This window comes from Copadichromis virginalis, linkage group LG5 (genome assembly GCF_057382275.1).
Source record: "Copadichromis virginalis isolate Kocher_CV1m ecotype Utaka linkage group LG5, C_Virginalis_male_GT1.1, whole genome shotgun sequence".
Classification (NCBI taxonomy): Eukaryota; Metazoa; Chordata; class Actinopteri; order Cichliformes; family Cichlidae; genus Copadichromis; species Copadichromis virginalis.
The window spans coordinates 33,512,202-33,528,766 of NC_140622.1; the positions used below are offsets into that span (position 1 = coordinate 33,512,202).

The following is a 16,565-nucleotide window of genomic DNA, read 5'->3' on the forward strand; positions in this document are numbered from 1 at the left end:
ATTCCAGATCCTCGCGGTTGTTAGTGGTAAAATCTACTTTTTGATTTAGGAAAATGTTTTGTTTTGATTTGTTCGCATTTTCACAGTTTCAAACACATAGCCACAAGTAAAGAGCACATTTAAATTTTGCTTTTATCACCATTATATATATATATATATATATATATATATATATATATATATATATATATATATATATATATATATATATATATATATATAATGGTGATAAAAGCAATATATATATATATATATATATATATATATAAAGGCCTATCTGTGAGTAGAGGGAGTAAGTAGTAGCAATAACAATATAAAAATACAAATCAGAAAATGAAGTAAAATAAGAATACACAATAAAAGAAATAACAAAGAGTGTGCAGTAAAAAAAAGTTAAAAAAAAAAGAATCTATAATTTCTAAAAGCATTAAACTGATTATTATGATCCTACAATGACTGCTTTACATATTTATACTCCACTACAAAGACAAAAAGCAGCACCAGTGTGATTTGTGAATATATAATCTATCGTTATAATTGATGATATATGAAAGTTGTTTGGTTGCCTAAATGCACTCATTGATATTTTTAATTGTTTATGTATATAAAAAGATTTGGACTGTGTGATCTTAACTTAATACTTTATTTTTAAATAGATTAACTGTGATTTCTAGTGTTATCCATTGTGTTAGAATACTTCCCTCTAGAATAAATAAACACTGAATGGGTGGGGTGGGGGATGTGGTTAGCTCAGAATTTAATGTGAACTTCAGTGCTTTACTTTATGCACACGGTGAGATAAGCATCATACTTGGGCAAATTTGCTAAATGTTTCTGTTGCATTCTGAGTATATTTTATTCAAAATTATGGCAAACTGGAAACCTATGTATGTAAATTTTCCCTTGTTTTCAATCTTTATATCAACTGCTATATAACATTTCAATTAACAAATTCATTAAATATAGAATTTGACACTTGACAATTAGAATAGAATAGAATAGAATAGAATAGAATAAAGTGGGCTTTATCAAAAAATAATACAACAGCCCAGCAATACAATTTTATATTTGTGAAGAGAATTATTGAGTCTTTAGACAGCTGCCAATTCAACTCATTCAATTTAAATTTTATAAGAATTTTTTCTGTTGAGCTAATTAATGTAGAGAGAGAGAGAGAGAGAGAGCAGGGAGCAAGGGAGGGAGAAAGAGGATGGATGAATGCAGCAAATCGGTAAGGGGGAAGTCAGTGGAAAACAATTTGACTATGATATTTGCATATGACATTGTGATCTGTGGTGAGAATAGGGAGCAGCCAGAAGAGAGCCGTATGATGCAGGTGGGGGAATGCTCAGGAGAGAAGAGGAATAGAAGTCAGTAAAAGCAAGACAGAATACACATGTGAATGAAAGAGAGAGAGGTTGGAAAATATAGCACTGTCAAAAAGATGTGAATGTGAGGCATAGCTGGATGTCGCAGAACTAAAGATGCCAAGATTTTCACTGGAAATGACCAGGAGGGACAGGATTAGAAATGAGTATATCAGATCAATTTATAGACAAAGTTAGAGAAGCAAGGTCAAAATGGTTTGGACATGTGCAGAGGAGAGATAGTGGATATATATGGAGCTCCCAGACAGGAGGGAAAGAGGAAGATAATAGAAAAGATTCACAAATGTAGTGAAGGAGGAAACGGTGTAATAGAGGAAGATCCTAAAGTTGCAGTGAGATAGAGGTAGATTATCCACTGTGACAACCGCTAAAGAGAGCAGCTGAAAGAAGAAAAATGATTGATTTGCTTCGAACATGTAACTATACAATTTTAAAAAGAAGAGAAAAGGTTTAATCTAACCTGCAGGACCAGGAAACCATAACCTGAAACTCCAATTGAATAGCACTTTACCCCACCCCAGCTGACATTTGGCACTGCTGATGTCTTGCCTTGATGTCTTGTGTACACATGCCATTACATGTTTTCAGAAGCAGTCTCTAACTTCCAAACATTTTTCCTGTGTGCATGAGTACTCTACAGTGTAGGGACTTACTGCTTCACAAGCTGTTTTTGCTCCTAGATATTTACACTTTGCTATGACCACACTGGGCAGACATTTGTCAAACTAACTTAGTGTAAAGATGGCATCCTGTGACTAAGCCACCCTAAAGTCATTGAGCTGTGCAGTGTGACCCCATGTTTTGTCACCAGTGGTTTTTCAAAGGAACATGCATGGATGTATGCATGATATTCATAGATCTGTTTGCAGTTGATGTGGCTCAGTTCAGTTTGATTCAATTAAGTTCAGTTCAAGTTTATTTATATACCACCAAACCACAATAGCAGTCTCCTCAGAATGGAGAAAACCAACCCCAACAATCAGATGATCCCCAATGAGCAAGCACATTTACTGACATACTGAAGTGGCATATAAACACGTAGAGAGAGAAAAGAGGTGAGTAGAAGGTGAAAGCTGAAAATAAGTGTATCGTAGTGTATCACATGAATTCCCAAAAGAGTTTAAGCCTCTAGCAGTATAACTAAGGGATGGTTTAGGGTTACCCGATCTAGTCTTAACCATAATCTTTATCAAATTGAAAGTTTTGAGTCTAATCTTAAAAATAGAGAGGATATCTATCTTTATCCCCCAAATCTAAACTGGGAGATGGTTCCATATGAGAGAGGTCTGATAGCTAAAGGGTCTGCCTCCAAGTCTACTTTTATGTATTTTAAGGAACACAAGTAAGCCTGCAGTCTGAGATTGAAGTGCTCTGTTAGGACAATATGATGCTAATACTGAATGTGAGGAGAGGGATTTTAAATTTAATATGGGAAAATTATGATCTCTCTTATTCATTCTTGTTTGCATTCTAGCTGCAACATTTTTAGTTACCTAGAGGCTATTCAGGGAACTTTGGGGACAACTAATAATAATGGTTTACAAAACTCTGGCCTAGAAGTAATGAATGCATTTATTAGGTTTTCAGTCTCACTTTAAGACAGGATGTTTCAGAGATACTGCACAGATTAAAGAAGGCTGTCCTTTATGTCTGTTTAATGTGCACATTAACATATCCTTATCAAAAATGACTTCAAGATTCCCCACAGTCTTACTGGAGGCCAAGATACTGCTATCCAGATTATCCTGTTAGACATCATATTTTTAGGGCCAACCATGATAGCCTCAGTTCTGTCTGAGTTTAGCAGATGAAAATTACATCCAGGCCTTTACATCTTTAAGACATGACACTAGTTTAGCTAATTGATTTATGGCTTCATAGACAGATATACCTGGATATCAGGGCATCATCTGTAATAAAAAAGAGTGCAGTAGTTTATATTAATATGGGAAGCATGCATAATGTAAAAATTATTGGCCCCAGCATTGAAGCCAGTGGAACTCCATGACTAACTTTACTTTACATGCACAAACTGGAACTTTTCAGGTAGATACCATTCAAACCATTGGAGTACATTGACTTTAATACTAAGAATGTTTTCAATCTCTGTATTAAAATGTTATGATGAGCAGTATAGAATGAGGTCTAATGGGACAAGCACAGAGCTAGGTCCACTGCCAGTGGCCATAAGCAGGTCATTTATAATCTTAACTAGTGCTGTTTCTATTCTATGATAGAAACGTTATCCTGATGAATAGTACAGTAAAATGTCCTACAGGTAGCTCTGCAGCAGGATCTGTTCCTATTCTGTTTCAGTTACATGACAGTTTATGTTCTATGATAGAAATTGACTGTAAATCCTGACTGAAACTCTTCAAATAAACCATTCCACTGTAAATGATCAGTTTGCTCATTGATAACATTGATTTCAAGATTTTTTTTTTAACATACAAGAAGGTTGGAGATTGGGTTATAATTAGCTAAGACAACTGGATCAAGTAAAAGCTTTTCATGTTGTTGTGTAATTACAGCTTTTGTGTACCCCATTAATAGAGATAAACTTATCATGTTTGAAGTGACTGCGTTAACTAATGGTGAGACTTTTTTGAACACCCTTGTAGAAATCTGCACTTTTTTTTATAGAACAGAAAACTGCTTTTATAAACCGAATGAAAATCTTTAGTGCATCACAATTTCCTCTCCAGCTTACAGGTTATCTGCTTTAAGGTGTGTGTTTGCGATTTATATCAGAGAGTCAAAGCTTTCTGATTTTTTTACTTTCCTTTTAAGAGGAAACACAGTATCCAGTGTTAAACGCAGATTAACCATTAACCTCCAAACACCCAGATGGTGACAGCAAACAGAACCTGGCCCTTATTCTGCAACCTAGTTTTCAAGGGCTACTTATTTATTCCCACAAACACCAACAAAATGATTGTACATACAGACACACAGTACAATACAGTCCTTGAACCTATGACATGCCCTAGCAGGTTGGCCATGCCTTTGCAATATACAGCAATGTCTGTGGTGCGGAACAAAAACTTCCATTGGCCTCAACCAATCATAAGTTGCACAACTCCTCTGAAGATTTTAATTAACAGGTTTTGGCAAATTATTTTAAAGATGGGAAGGCTTGTAAGCTTGTCCCTCCTACTGCAAATTACATAAGCTACTTAGGCTTTTCAGATATGAGTACATCTGCACACACCTACTACTCTTCACAGGAGGCAAACAGCCGTCAACCATGTTTCAAGACGTTTACCAAACCAATGTCCCTCCACATATACCTACTTTCTTAAATACGAAAAGAAAAGTTACCACGGGTAGTCAACTTACATGTCGTCTAGACACACAAAAAACGCAGCAACTTCTCTACGTTGTTGGAACCTCTTTGACAGCAAAGGTGAACAGGTAAGGTGAAACACTAACATGACTCTAAACACACATACTCAGCTCTATATGCACGTTATAATGTTGGTAACAGTGGCGAGAACATCACGTAGAAAACTTTCAAGTGACTGTTCAGTGCATACTGCTGAGAGATCTCGAAGGGTGCGGCTCTATGGTGCAGTGGGTGGGTGCGCTGGTTGGTGTCAGTTGTCACAATGTGTCTGTAAAAACCTAAAGTAAATACAGAAAAAAAATACAAGTCATCTGTTCGTACTGGGTTGGCTATAGCTTATGAGGTCATCTACTACTAATCGGAAAGTTGGTGGGTCGATCCTTGGCTTCTCCAGTGTGCATGCTAAATATCATGTGCAAGATATTAATCCCAAATTGGTCCGATGTATCCGTCGGAGTGTGAATGCGTGTGAATGCAGAGAAACCTCTTATGTAGAAAAATTCTATTCAATTATTAATAGTTGAAATGTGCACAGAGCCAGCCCACTTTCCTCCAGAAGATCTCGGTAAATAGAAAGATCAATAGATAAGAATAAAGAACTGCCATAGGATAAGTGGCCACTGGAGGGGGCGGAGTGGAATTTGACTGACCAATCACCGCACAAAGCCTAAGCCTAGCAACGTACCTGCAGCTTTTATGATGAGTTGTCGCGCTGGTCTGAAACAGTTTAGAAGTTTGCGCTTTCACTTCTCTGTACTGTCGCAGCAATCGCTGGACGTTTGTGGTCAGTCTCTGTCTAACAGTGCGAGAAGACGACAGTCATGATCCATCCCCGCACGCTCAGAATAGATTACGGCAAAACTACGACGGTACTATACGTAGTTGGCTCGGAGCTAAACGTCAACCTGAACAGGTAGGTCTTGCTCAAACCGCTATAATACATTCTTCGCCAAAAAGCTCACCTGAGTTATGTGAAATGTCTTGCTTAGGGGTTGATAAGCAAACGCGTTGCTTTGTGGTAATATTAATGTTCTATCAAATATCGTAGCCGATTGTCCATATGTATCCTGTGTGCAGATTGTATTTTCACTGTCATTAAAAATACGCACGCTTCACAAGCGTTGCTTTGGCGTTGTTTTATTTTTATTTAACAGAACATCCGTGCAGTATTCTATGTTCGAGAAGTTAATTATTTGCTAAAATATTTAGTGAAATGTTGATTCAATTGTATGATACCTTTGGCATACTATCGGTTGTGTTTTTGAATAGTAGCACTATACACTATGTTGGGGCAGAAGTGTTCCTAAGTATTGGGACACTTAAACATTACACCTGCAGAAGCTGCTCGGGCATGTGCCCCCATTAAGCTCCCGGCACATAGTTTTTGTACTGATGTTAATACCAGAGGAGGTTTGGAAGTAGTTACTGAGTCAGCAGAGCGTTGAAGACTTCCAGGTAATATAGGTCTTGGCACCCTGCGGCCCTGTTTGGTAGCGTCGTGGCCAAGTTTCTGTAGTAACTGAACCGTCCAATTTGCAACAGTGCAGCTGCTCCTGGATTATCTAAAAGGGAAGAGATTTTACAGAGAATTTACATGCTATTATAGTACCAGTGCTCTTCTACGACCCATTATTTAACAAATGTTGGTAAAGGCGGATTGCATTGCTAGATCCTTGATTTTATACACCTGTGGCAATGGGACTAAAATGCCTGCATTCAAAGTTTAAGAGGCTCGGCACAATACTGTGTGGTCCATATAATGTATGTTATACTTTAAATTATTAGTCCTATTTTACTAACATCATTAAGTCAGGGACTGCTGGCCAAAAGAGGTCATGATTTTATTTTAAAGCTGGGTGGCCAGAGAGCAAGCTGTTTTCCACATCCAGGTGTGGTCCACCCAGATCCTTTTTACAAACAATATTGATAATATAAATCAAATGCATGTGTTATTATTCATTACCTTTTATTGGCAGTGTGGTTGTGATGGTTGTGATCAAACAGCCAAAAGACTTTCTCTTCTCCATTAAAAGAGTAGTACTGTTGGTTAGCCATGATTGGTCAAAAACATTATTTCAGGAATTAGAAAACTCATCTGAAGTTCATTATTCATTTGTACACAAAACAAGAGCTGTCTTGGTGATTAACATTTAAATCGCACGTTGGAATCAGTCTCCAGTATCTCTGTCAGTGTTCTCTACATAGGGACTGATAGAATGAAAAGAAGTTAGTGTTAAAATCAAAATAATTCTCGATAGAAAGTGTTTTTGGATATTCTAAAACCCCTTTGAGGCCCAGGTGGTCCCGTCCATATTCCAGTCTCCCACTCTGCCGAGTCAGTAATCCCTTGTCTCTCTGTTATGTAGGCTGGCATTTGGCAGAATGTACACCATACATTTCTTTGGAAAACAAAGTCTCTCCTGTTAACAGCAACAATGAAACACTGTTAATTCTTTCCACAAACAAAAGACTATTAGATTTGCCACCACCAGGAACTGCACACAAATATCATCCTTCAGGTTAAACAATAGAATTCTGACATATTCTAGCTGCCAGTTTATGTAGTGCAAAGTCAATAAATTATGTCTACTACAACCATCATCGTGTTATAGAGCATTATTAAACCATTCAGTAAATGTCACCTTCAAGAAGTTTTTGCTGTAAAGACATCAGCATTTGTGCCACGTCAAGTTGTCTACGTTGTGGTCTCAGCTTTGCCAGACCAACTCTTTCAGTTGTTTCAATGGCGCCTATTGCTAAACAAACAGATGACACATGGGTTAAAAAAAAACCCTCTGCAACCTAGTATGATACAAGATTATCATGTTCCTAGTGCCTCAAGAAAAATTAGTGTAAAAAGCACGAACAGCTACAGAAATGACAAGAATATGACTTGTTCAGTTTATCAGGTCAGTTTCTAAGCAGACCGATATCACTGTGACTAAAGCTTGTGGCTTGTCTGTGTACGTCAGAGCACTTCCTCATATGTACATGGAGAAAAATATGCGCTTTTTGAAGTGGACCTCATGTTTAATACAATATGTTTGTGTTGTATAAAACACCTGTCATCAAATTGTGCTTTTTTTCTGGTTCTCAGGAGTGCCCCTCCCACCTCCAAGTTCTTCTCCGTGAAAGGCACTGCCAATGTTCAGTACAGCATCAGCCCCACTCCTCGGGACACATCCCACCTCTCTCCCATCCCTCTCACTGAAAACTCAGTCCTGCTCATCAGCAGGGACCATGCCAGTCAACATGAAAATGATAGCAAGGTATAGTAGCACAAAATTGAATCTGAATCAGAATACTCTATTAATCCCAAAGGAAACTGTGTAATTGCATGACATTGCTGATGTCACAAGTCAGTATGTCATATTTCTTGATTTCAGCATTTCCTCTATCAAGAGCATGATTCAAGTTCATGTTAACTGTCAAAAAAGATTTACTGTTAGTCAGATTAAGTCATTTTTTTGCTCAGTTTTCCTGCACCTGTGGGTAAAAATACTGTCAAACCGAACTCCTGTCAGGATTTGTACTTTAGTTAATGATTGAATTGTAGCTGTTGAAATTACCAGGGCTCACTCCTATTTGCTTTACAATGGACAACTCACAATCAAACAATATAAAATCAATACCTGTTAAATTTCTGCACATCATCAGCTTATGTCTTTTATTTTAAAAGCTGTCAGTCCAGTACTATGGGGCGAATAAAGAGGTCTTAGGGAGAGCAGTTGTGCATCTGACAGCTGTTGGTAAGTTAAATTATAATGACGCAACATGCATTTTACTAAGAACTTGTTGTTTTGTCTGTAAAATAGTACATTTTATTGCTCATTACAATCCAAACATGATGTACGATTCACCAGAGTTTCATATCATGATGATTGTGATATGAAAAAACAAAACAATAGCTGTACTGCGATCTGAGCCTGTATCTGGAAAAGCAGTGTGTGTGATCAACAAGCTTTCTGTTATGCAGAGCTCTCACTGGATGTCGATGCTGATAGAGATGGCATCGTGGAGAAAAACAACCCTAAAAAGGTGATCTAAAATGTTTCAGCTTTACATGACAGAACTACTTCAACACAATATCACATTTCCATTGTATGTCAGTAAAGACAAGATGCAAACATGCTTATTCAGCTTGCAATTATTTTCAGAAGATTTTGCTGAAGTCTTTAAGTCACAAAATTCACATTTTCATTTTTTTGAAAATATTTTAGGGTTCTTGGAAATGGGGTCCTAATGGGCATGGGGCCATCCTTTTGGTCAACTGTGACTCAGAAAAGACCTACAAGAAGACACCAGACAGCGAGGACAAAAGCATTTATAAAGTGTCTGGTAAACCACTTTCAGTGCAGTTTCAGTTTTCACCAATAAATACTCTATTTTTTCATTTGTTTTCTGTACCACCCACAAGTTTTTTTTAAACTTTCCCTAGCATTAGAAAAGCCGTTCTTATTGTCTGTACTAAGCAGATTCAAATGGTGATATGGTAAATCAGTCTGATAAAGAAACCTTGTGAGAGACAAAGACTCACAAGGGTAAAGATAAAATCCAGTAGAGCTGAAATTTGATAGTATATGCTGGTCAGGCGTTATGTGTAAAGGTGTACAGTTACCAGAAACACTACCACATGCTGACTGACGTCTGCAGCATGTGGAGCAGTTAAAAAAAGTCTCTTCAGCACTGAAGGAGTAACTAGTACAGGTATGGAAGGTACCAAAGTGCCAGTCAACATGAAAATGATAGCAAGGTATAGTAGCACAAAATTGAATCTGAATCAGAATACTCTATTAATCCCAAAGGAAACTGTGTAATTGCATGACATTGCTGTTGTCACAAGTCAGTATGTCACATTTCTTGATTTCAGCATTTCCTCTATCAAGAGCATGATTCAAGTTCATGTTAACTGTCAAAAAAGATTTACTGTTAGTCAGATTAAGTCATTTTTTTGCTCAGTCAAAGGTTTACAGTTACCAGAAACACTACCACATGCTGACTGACGTCTGCAGCATGTGGAGCAGTTAAAAAAAGTCTCTTCAGCACTGAAGGAGTAACTAGTACAGATATGGAAGGTACCAAATTGCACTATAGCGCGGGATCAAAGCCCCTATTGTAAGTCAGTGACTACAGCAGATACCAGGCACAACACCTGAGATGGGAAAAAATTCTATGGTGCCAACGGCATTAATAATTTTTATGGATGTACAGATCTAAAGGACATGTCTGTCATGGTGCTGCGGACCAAAGGCCCGGGTAAACTCCCAGAGGGCTACAAACTAACCATGCACATCTCTCAGGGAGATGCAGAGAGTGTTCGAGTCTTCAGAAACCGATCCACTGAAGTGTCAAATAGTGGCCTATGTGAGTAAAGAAGTGGGTATAAAGAAAAGCCCCGGAACATTTGATCTGATGTGCATGTCACCTGATCTGTAAAAGCATGTTTTGAACACATTCTTTTTTTTCTTTTTGTTTCTAAGTTAACCGCCTAAGTATTTAACCTGTTTTCTGTCATTCTTACTTCAGCGCAGAAACTTTACAATCTCTTTGTGAAAGACTATCCACTGGTGCTGAGCAGTGATGTGCTGTCCAAGGAAGTGCCTTACCTTGGAGGCGTGGCAGAGATGAACTTTTATGTGGAGGGCCTGAGGTTTCCTGACAAAGACTTCAATGGACTCGTCACCATCAACCTCAGTCTATTAGAACCAATCTCTGATGTAAGTTCCAGAGTATAGCGTTACAGTGTAACACTGCTTTATTTAATCACCTTCTTTCTTTACACCCTTAACTACAGCATAACTGTAGCGGATACATTTTGTGACTCCAGTTAACATGAAGTTTTTGAATCCATTTTTTAATGTTGCATTACAAATAGGGCTGGGCGATATGACCCAAAATTCATATCTCGATATTTTTTAGCTGGATGGCGATATAAGATATATATCTCGATATATATTTTTTTAAGCCATAAAGTAAGAACAAAAAGAGAGTTCTAAGTCAAAGCTGTGTCCCAGATGTCACACAGGCACTTTTATTAACATACAGCACAGATGTACATGAAAAATTACTCAAAATTAAATTATGAGCATTCATTAAATAATAATGCTCCATAAATAAAAGAAAACAAGGTTGTTTTTGTGCTAAACAAAGAGCTCACAATTGTGCAGTCAAAATGTAAACTAAAAGACGCTGAGCGTAATAACAAAGACAGACAGATTTCACAGCTGCTCTGTTCCCAAGTTTTACTGTGTGACTGACAGCCTGGAGTTTGAAATCCGCTTCATAACCACGTCTCTTACAGGTGCCATTTATGGTCCTTATACACACACAATACGGTAATATTACGTTGATGCACAGTACATATCACTCCGCGAAGCTCTTCGGTAGCCGTAATGCGCCGACAATCTATCAAGCGGTGCAGCTCCGTAGCTTACCAAAGTCGTACTCAAACATTTTTGACAGATTGCTGAGCGCCGTGTACCACATAAAATCGGTTCGCGGCCATCAAGCACAACCAGAATTCATACATAAGGCGCGCTATCAACTTTTGAGAGAATGAAAGGATTTTAGGGTTAGCGCTGTTAGCTCGTTAGCGCGGTTAGCTCGTTAGCATGTTTAGCTCGTTAGCACGTTGACGCCGTCCAGCCCCACGCATGGGGAGATGCGCAGTAACTCGTTAACGGAGATTTGCCGTGTCCGTCTTGTCGCTGCCTGCACGTGAAGCGATGGGGTAGGAGGGGGAGTTGTCTTCAGTGAAGGCGAGGCGGAGTAACGTTGTGTAGAGACAAAAGTGGACGAAAGAGAGGCAAACTTGCGGCTCCACAACTATAATTATAATGTAACATAGACTATATCGATATAAAGGATATTGTCACATCTTATATCTCGTATAAAAATATATCGATATGTTTTAAAAACTCGATATATCGCCCAGCTCTAATTACAAACATAGAATGGAGTATAACCGGCAGTACTCAACAGCCTCTCGCATGTTTCAACAGGGTCTCCCTGAGACGCCGATTTTTACTGACAAAGTTGTGTTTAAAGTCGCACCATGGATCATGACACCCAACACGCTTCGACCTGTAGAGGTGTTTGTCTGCAGGTTAGTGTAGACTCATGAATAATGAGCATGATGGTGACAGCTGTTGTTGCTGTCACACATTCCCCTTAGCTTGCCTTCTTTCCAAGAAAGCCAAACCTGTTTGTCTGTGTAAATACTGTAAATACTGCTTTCACAGACATTTGTTGTTTTACAATTTAATTTTTAAATTGTTTTTAAAGCTCTCACTAAAATAAATTCAAATATGTTACTTATGTTGTGGCACAATCTAAAAACTGCTTGACTGTTTCTTTGTTAGCACATCTGATAACTACCAGTTCCTGAAAGGAATGAGGAACCTTGTTGCGAAGAGTGGGTACAAGCTGAACATTTGTCATGAATATGTAAACAGAGGTGACCGCTGGATGCAGGTAAGCCATTTTTTTTTAAACAAGGAAGGGTTATGAGTTTTAATGATGGTAACATTGTGGTTTTATAACTCCAAGTAAACAGGAACAGTAAATAAGACGAACATTAACACGAAAACCACGAAAAGTGTTTCTTTGAAAGATTACACAATAGCAACTGGTTTCACAACAACCACACTGCAAAACGGAAAACCACAAACATTTGCAAACACGTACATATCTATTCATTCACACGAAGAAAAAAAATTCTCTAATCAACTAAGCCAAGAGGACAGCATAAATATAACACATATTTTCTATTTTTCAGGATGAACTGGAATTTGGTTACATCGATTCACCTCATCATCGTTTTCCTGTTGTTCTGGATTCCCCGAGAGATGGCGCGCTAGCAAACTTTCCATACGATGAGCTGCTTGTAGGAGAAAAGCTTATAATAAGTTTTTACTGTTGATGTCATTAAAGCTTTGATTGTATATTATTCACATTGGTTTTGTTAATCAAATTATAGGCTCAAAGCAGAAAATTACATTACTTACGCTGATTTATAAAAAAACACAAACAATTATTTACTTTGTCTAGGGTCCCGACTTTGGCTATGTGACAAGGGTGGCCCTAGATGAACATGTGAGCAGTTTAGATTCGTTTGGCAATCTGGAGGTCAGTCCTCCTGTCACAGTAAATGGAAAAAAATACCCCCTGGGTAGAATCATCATTGGGGTTGCCTTCCCTACGTGAGTTTCTAAAAAAATTCAAAGATCAATTCTTGACTTGTAAGCAAATGTACCAAGAGCAGAAATGTTACAGATGACTTTTGCAAAGTGAAACCTTTTTATTTCTTATAGGGCAACTAAAGGACGAAATATGACCAAAGTAGTTCAAGACTTTTTGTGGGCTCAGAAGGTTCAGGAGCCCATTGCCTTGTTCTCTGACTGGCTCCTTGTTGGCCACGTGGATGAATTCATGACTTTCGTTCCTGCACCTGACAGAAAGGTAACTAAATTTTCTACTGAAGTGAATCTGGTGCTGCATCTGCTTGATAGTGACTTGCTGCTTTGTATATTGTGGAATTATATAAGGTTTTAGGATATGAGAGCTTCACTGTTATCTTTGTCTCTTGTTTGTCTGTTCACAGGGCTTCCGACTGCTGTTGTCCAGCCCAGACGCAGGTTACAAACTATTCAGAGGCCTACAGAGCAGTGGACACGGACAAGCCACGTTGTTTGATGGTAGGCCAGTGTTTATCTGCAACGTCTGTAGAATATATGCAAGGGCATCTTAGCAATGCACAAATTCATCATGGCACCAAGCCTTATCACTCACTCTGAATGATGTTCCCAAACAGGGTTGACAAATGCAGAACAAATAACACTGGATGAAATCCTTAAGGATGAAAAACTCCAAGCTGAAAATAACTATGTACAGGTGAGTGAGATTATAGAAATGGAAAGAAGATGAAAAGAAAGAAGACCAGAAAAGAATATGGTATGCTAGTTCAGGCACGAAGACACAAGTATGTAAACAAAGATAACACATCTAACTGCTGAATGTCACATTCTGGCAACGAGCATTAATATGGTGCTATGACAGCCTCTACTCTCTAGGAAGGCTTTTCACTGGATTTTAGATACTCGTTGCAGGATTTGCTCCCATTCACCCACAATGGCATTAGTGAAAGCACAACTGTTTTTGAGTGAGAGCGGCTGGCACGCAGTCAGCATTTCAATTCTTGCCAAAGGTATTGGAATGGGGAATGCCAGGATGCTGTACATTAGGAATTTTTTTTATCAGCACTAATTCATGGCCACCAGCCCCACAACATTATTATCTTTCCAACAAGCTTTACTGTTGGTTTCAGGCAGCATTAGTAAAGGAGGATTCATCATTTAAGATATTTCAGCTGCTTTAGAGTCCAATTGCATTGTACTCTACCCCACCCTAGCATGCATTTGGCATTGCTCAAGTTACTCTTCTGAGCCCCTTTGTCATTACAACTTTTAAAGGTCCAAACAAAAAGTTTTTGTGTTTTTCTCAGAAGCCGTTTGTCCTTTAATTCCTAAGTTTAATTTTTACTGTGTGCATCAGTACTCTACAGCCTATGAACCTATGTAGCATACTTCTACACATGCTGTCCCTTCTCATAGATATTTGCACTCCGTAACAACACTGGCCAGACATTTGTCAAACTGACTTAGTGTAAAAATAGCCTCCTATGACCAAGCCACCCTAAAGTCACTGAGCTGTGCAGTGTGACCCCGTGTTTAGCGACAAGTGCTACGTCAAAGACACATGCATGGATGTATGCATGATTTTTCTTTTAGAGAAATTTTTGCAGTTAATGTGGCTAAATGATCTTAGCCTGCATTTTAGGGCTGATATTCACATACTATTGGGTACATTTGTATTTGGGTAGATTTTGGTGGTACGTAAACCAAAACTACCATATGAACCACTATGGAAAAATGTTTTATATTTTGAGCACAGTAATTTAACAAGCAAAATGAGAATAATTTTAGAGGCATATATTATCATTATTTTATTTCCAGAGCTGCATCGACTGGAACCGGGATGTGTTGAAGAGGGAACTAGGCCTAGACGATGAAGACATCATTGATCTGCCAATCCTCTTCAAACTAGTGGAGGATGAAAAGGAGTATAGAGCAGTAGCTTACTACCCCGACATGGTAAATTGTACATTATATTTTATTAGGCATCAAAGCTCCTGCTAGTTGAAAAAATATGTAAATAAATCTTTGGGCTGACAGAAGAACTATTTGCTATATTTGTTTCCAGGTGAACATGATTGTTTTGGGGAAAAACCTTGGTATCCCAAAGCCCTTTGGCCCCAAAGTGAATGGACGATGTGCACTCGAGGCTGAGATGTGCTCTCTAATGCAAGGCCTGGGCCTCAACTGCACGTTCATTGACGACTATTCATCCTACCACCAGCTGTTGGGAGAGGTCCACTGTGGGTCCAATGTCCGCAGGGAGCCCTTTGAGTTCAAGTGGTGGAACCTGGAGATGTAAATAATATAGATATGGCATAGAACGAGTTCAGCCCTGGTTGATTTGGTGACGCCCATCATGAAAATCATTGTATTGCCATAGCAAACACTTCATTGTCATCATTTTGTAATGAATACTAAAGATCAGCAAATGTTGCTTTACAAAATAAGAAATTAGAAAGGTGGTTGGTGATAAATGCAACTGTTTTCTAATGTCATGCAGAGAATGATGAAAACAGCTGTGGGAACAGACTACATTGCATTAACAGTATCTTAATGTAGCTCTGACACACTGTAAACAGGGTAAGTAAGGCATGCATGCTATGTTTCATGTGGCTCGAAATGGAATCAGTTAACAGTGATGCAATGGTGGACTAACTAAACGATGATACTAACAAATCTACATATATACAAAGATGTACTTACAGAATGTTAAAACATGTATTTGGTATCCAGTCTGGGAATGGATTTCATAAAAATTTGGGGGATTTAACTTTAAAAGGAGCAGATGGTGGTGGTTAGGTTGGTGTATTAGATAACTTGGAAAACAGCTTCCTTAAAGCCTTACAGAGAATCATCTCTGCCTTCATGAATGAGGAATGCCTTTCAGTTTCTTATCAATCATTTTATATTGAATGTGCTTCATTCTCACACAGAAATACTTAAATGGCAAACATGATTTTTTTTTTTATTGCAGAAATGAAACTTTATTCACTTTATGCATTTTCATCTTTATTAAACTTTTTAGTTAGCTTATTTTACAAAAAAAGCTATATGTACAAACGTTTCTTTTAAACAAGGGCTTAAGCAAGCTGACAAGAATCAATACAATCATTTGAATCAAGCACAGAGAAGACTGGTTTCCAGTGTTGTGGTTAGCATACAGTGCAAGCACAGATAGATGATGGTACCACATAGTGATGTGCTATAATAACTCAGAGCCACACGAGGGCAGGCTTTATCTACTCAAGGATTCAGGAGGAAAAATGATTTGAATACATCTTCCTTAAACGATTCTGAAAGGCTGTAACTGACACGTGTTACTGTTACATTTGTCTATGTTTTTCTGTGCATGTGTTGTATTGAGAGTGATTTATGCTATAAACAACTTGATGAGTACATTAAACAGTACATTTGGTCCAGTGTTTTAAACTTTTTGTCTCTTTAACTATAAATGCTGTCGTTAATTCACAAAAGACAAAGGTCTGCTTCAGTCACGTCACTGAAATAAATCATCCCTATATGAGCTTTTTCCTTCACAACTTAAAATTCTGCCTCATTTTACATTCAAGCAATCAGGCAGCAGCACAGTGCCTTTAAAAATAACCCTTCTTTAAAGCAGCTCACATGACAGTCATA

The 16,565-nt window shown here is 38.1% G+C and overlaps 1 protein-coding gene across 2 annotated transcripts; it reads left to right on the forward strand.

The window, feature by feature from the left end:
• The first annotated feature begins 4,598 nt into the window (after positions 1-4,598).
• On the forward strand, positions 4,599-16,475 carry padi2 (peptidyl arginine deiminase, type II). Of its 2 annotated transcripts, none has more exons than XM_085457451.1 (16): positions 4,599-4,802; positions 7,832-8,003; positions 8,414-8,483; positions 8,711-8,772; positions 8,955-9,072; positions 9,946-10,098; positions 10,261-10,451; positions 11,736-11,839; positions 12,096-12,207; positions 12,512-12,619; positions 12,784-12,935; positions 13,047-13,194; positions 13,337-13,430; positions 13,547-13,626; positions 14,748-14,885; positions 14,995-16,475. In XM_085457451.1, exons 1-16 carry the CDS (start codon positions 4,636-4,638, stop codon positions 15,226-15,228), a joined length of 2,103 nt encoding a protein of 700 aa, XP_085313577.1. In that variant the 5' UTR covers positions 4,599-4,635; the 3' UTR covers positions 15,229-16,475. The 2 variants fall into 2 exon arrangements, with proteins under 2 accessions (XP_085313577.1, XP_085313578.1); XM_085457452.1 differs by lacking the exon at positions 4,599-4,802 and adding an exon at positions 5,395-5,647.
• The last annotated feature ends 90 nt before the right edge of the window (positions 16,476-16,565 follow it).

Excerpts from the sequence above, each read along its gene's own strand:
- padi2 (XM_085457451.1), top strand. The coding sequence starts at position 4,636 with ATGTTTCAAGACGTTTACCAAACCAATGTCCCTCCACATATACCTACT. Across the intron at positions 8,004-8,413 it reads AACATGAAAATGATAGCAAG|CTGTCAGTCCAGTACTATGG; the intron begins GTATAGTAGCAC and ends TTATTTTAAAAG. Across the intron at positions 12,936-13,046 it reads ATTGGGGTTGCCTTCCCTAC|GGCAACTAAAGGACGAAATA; the intron begins GTGAGTTTCTAA and ends TATTTCTTATAG.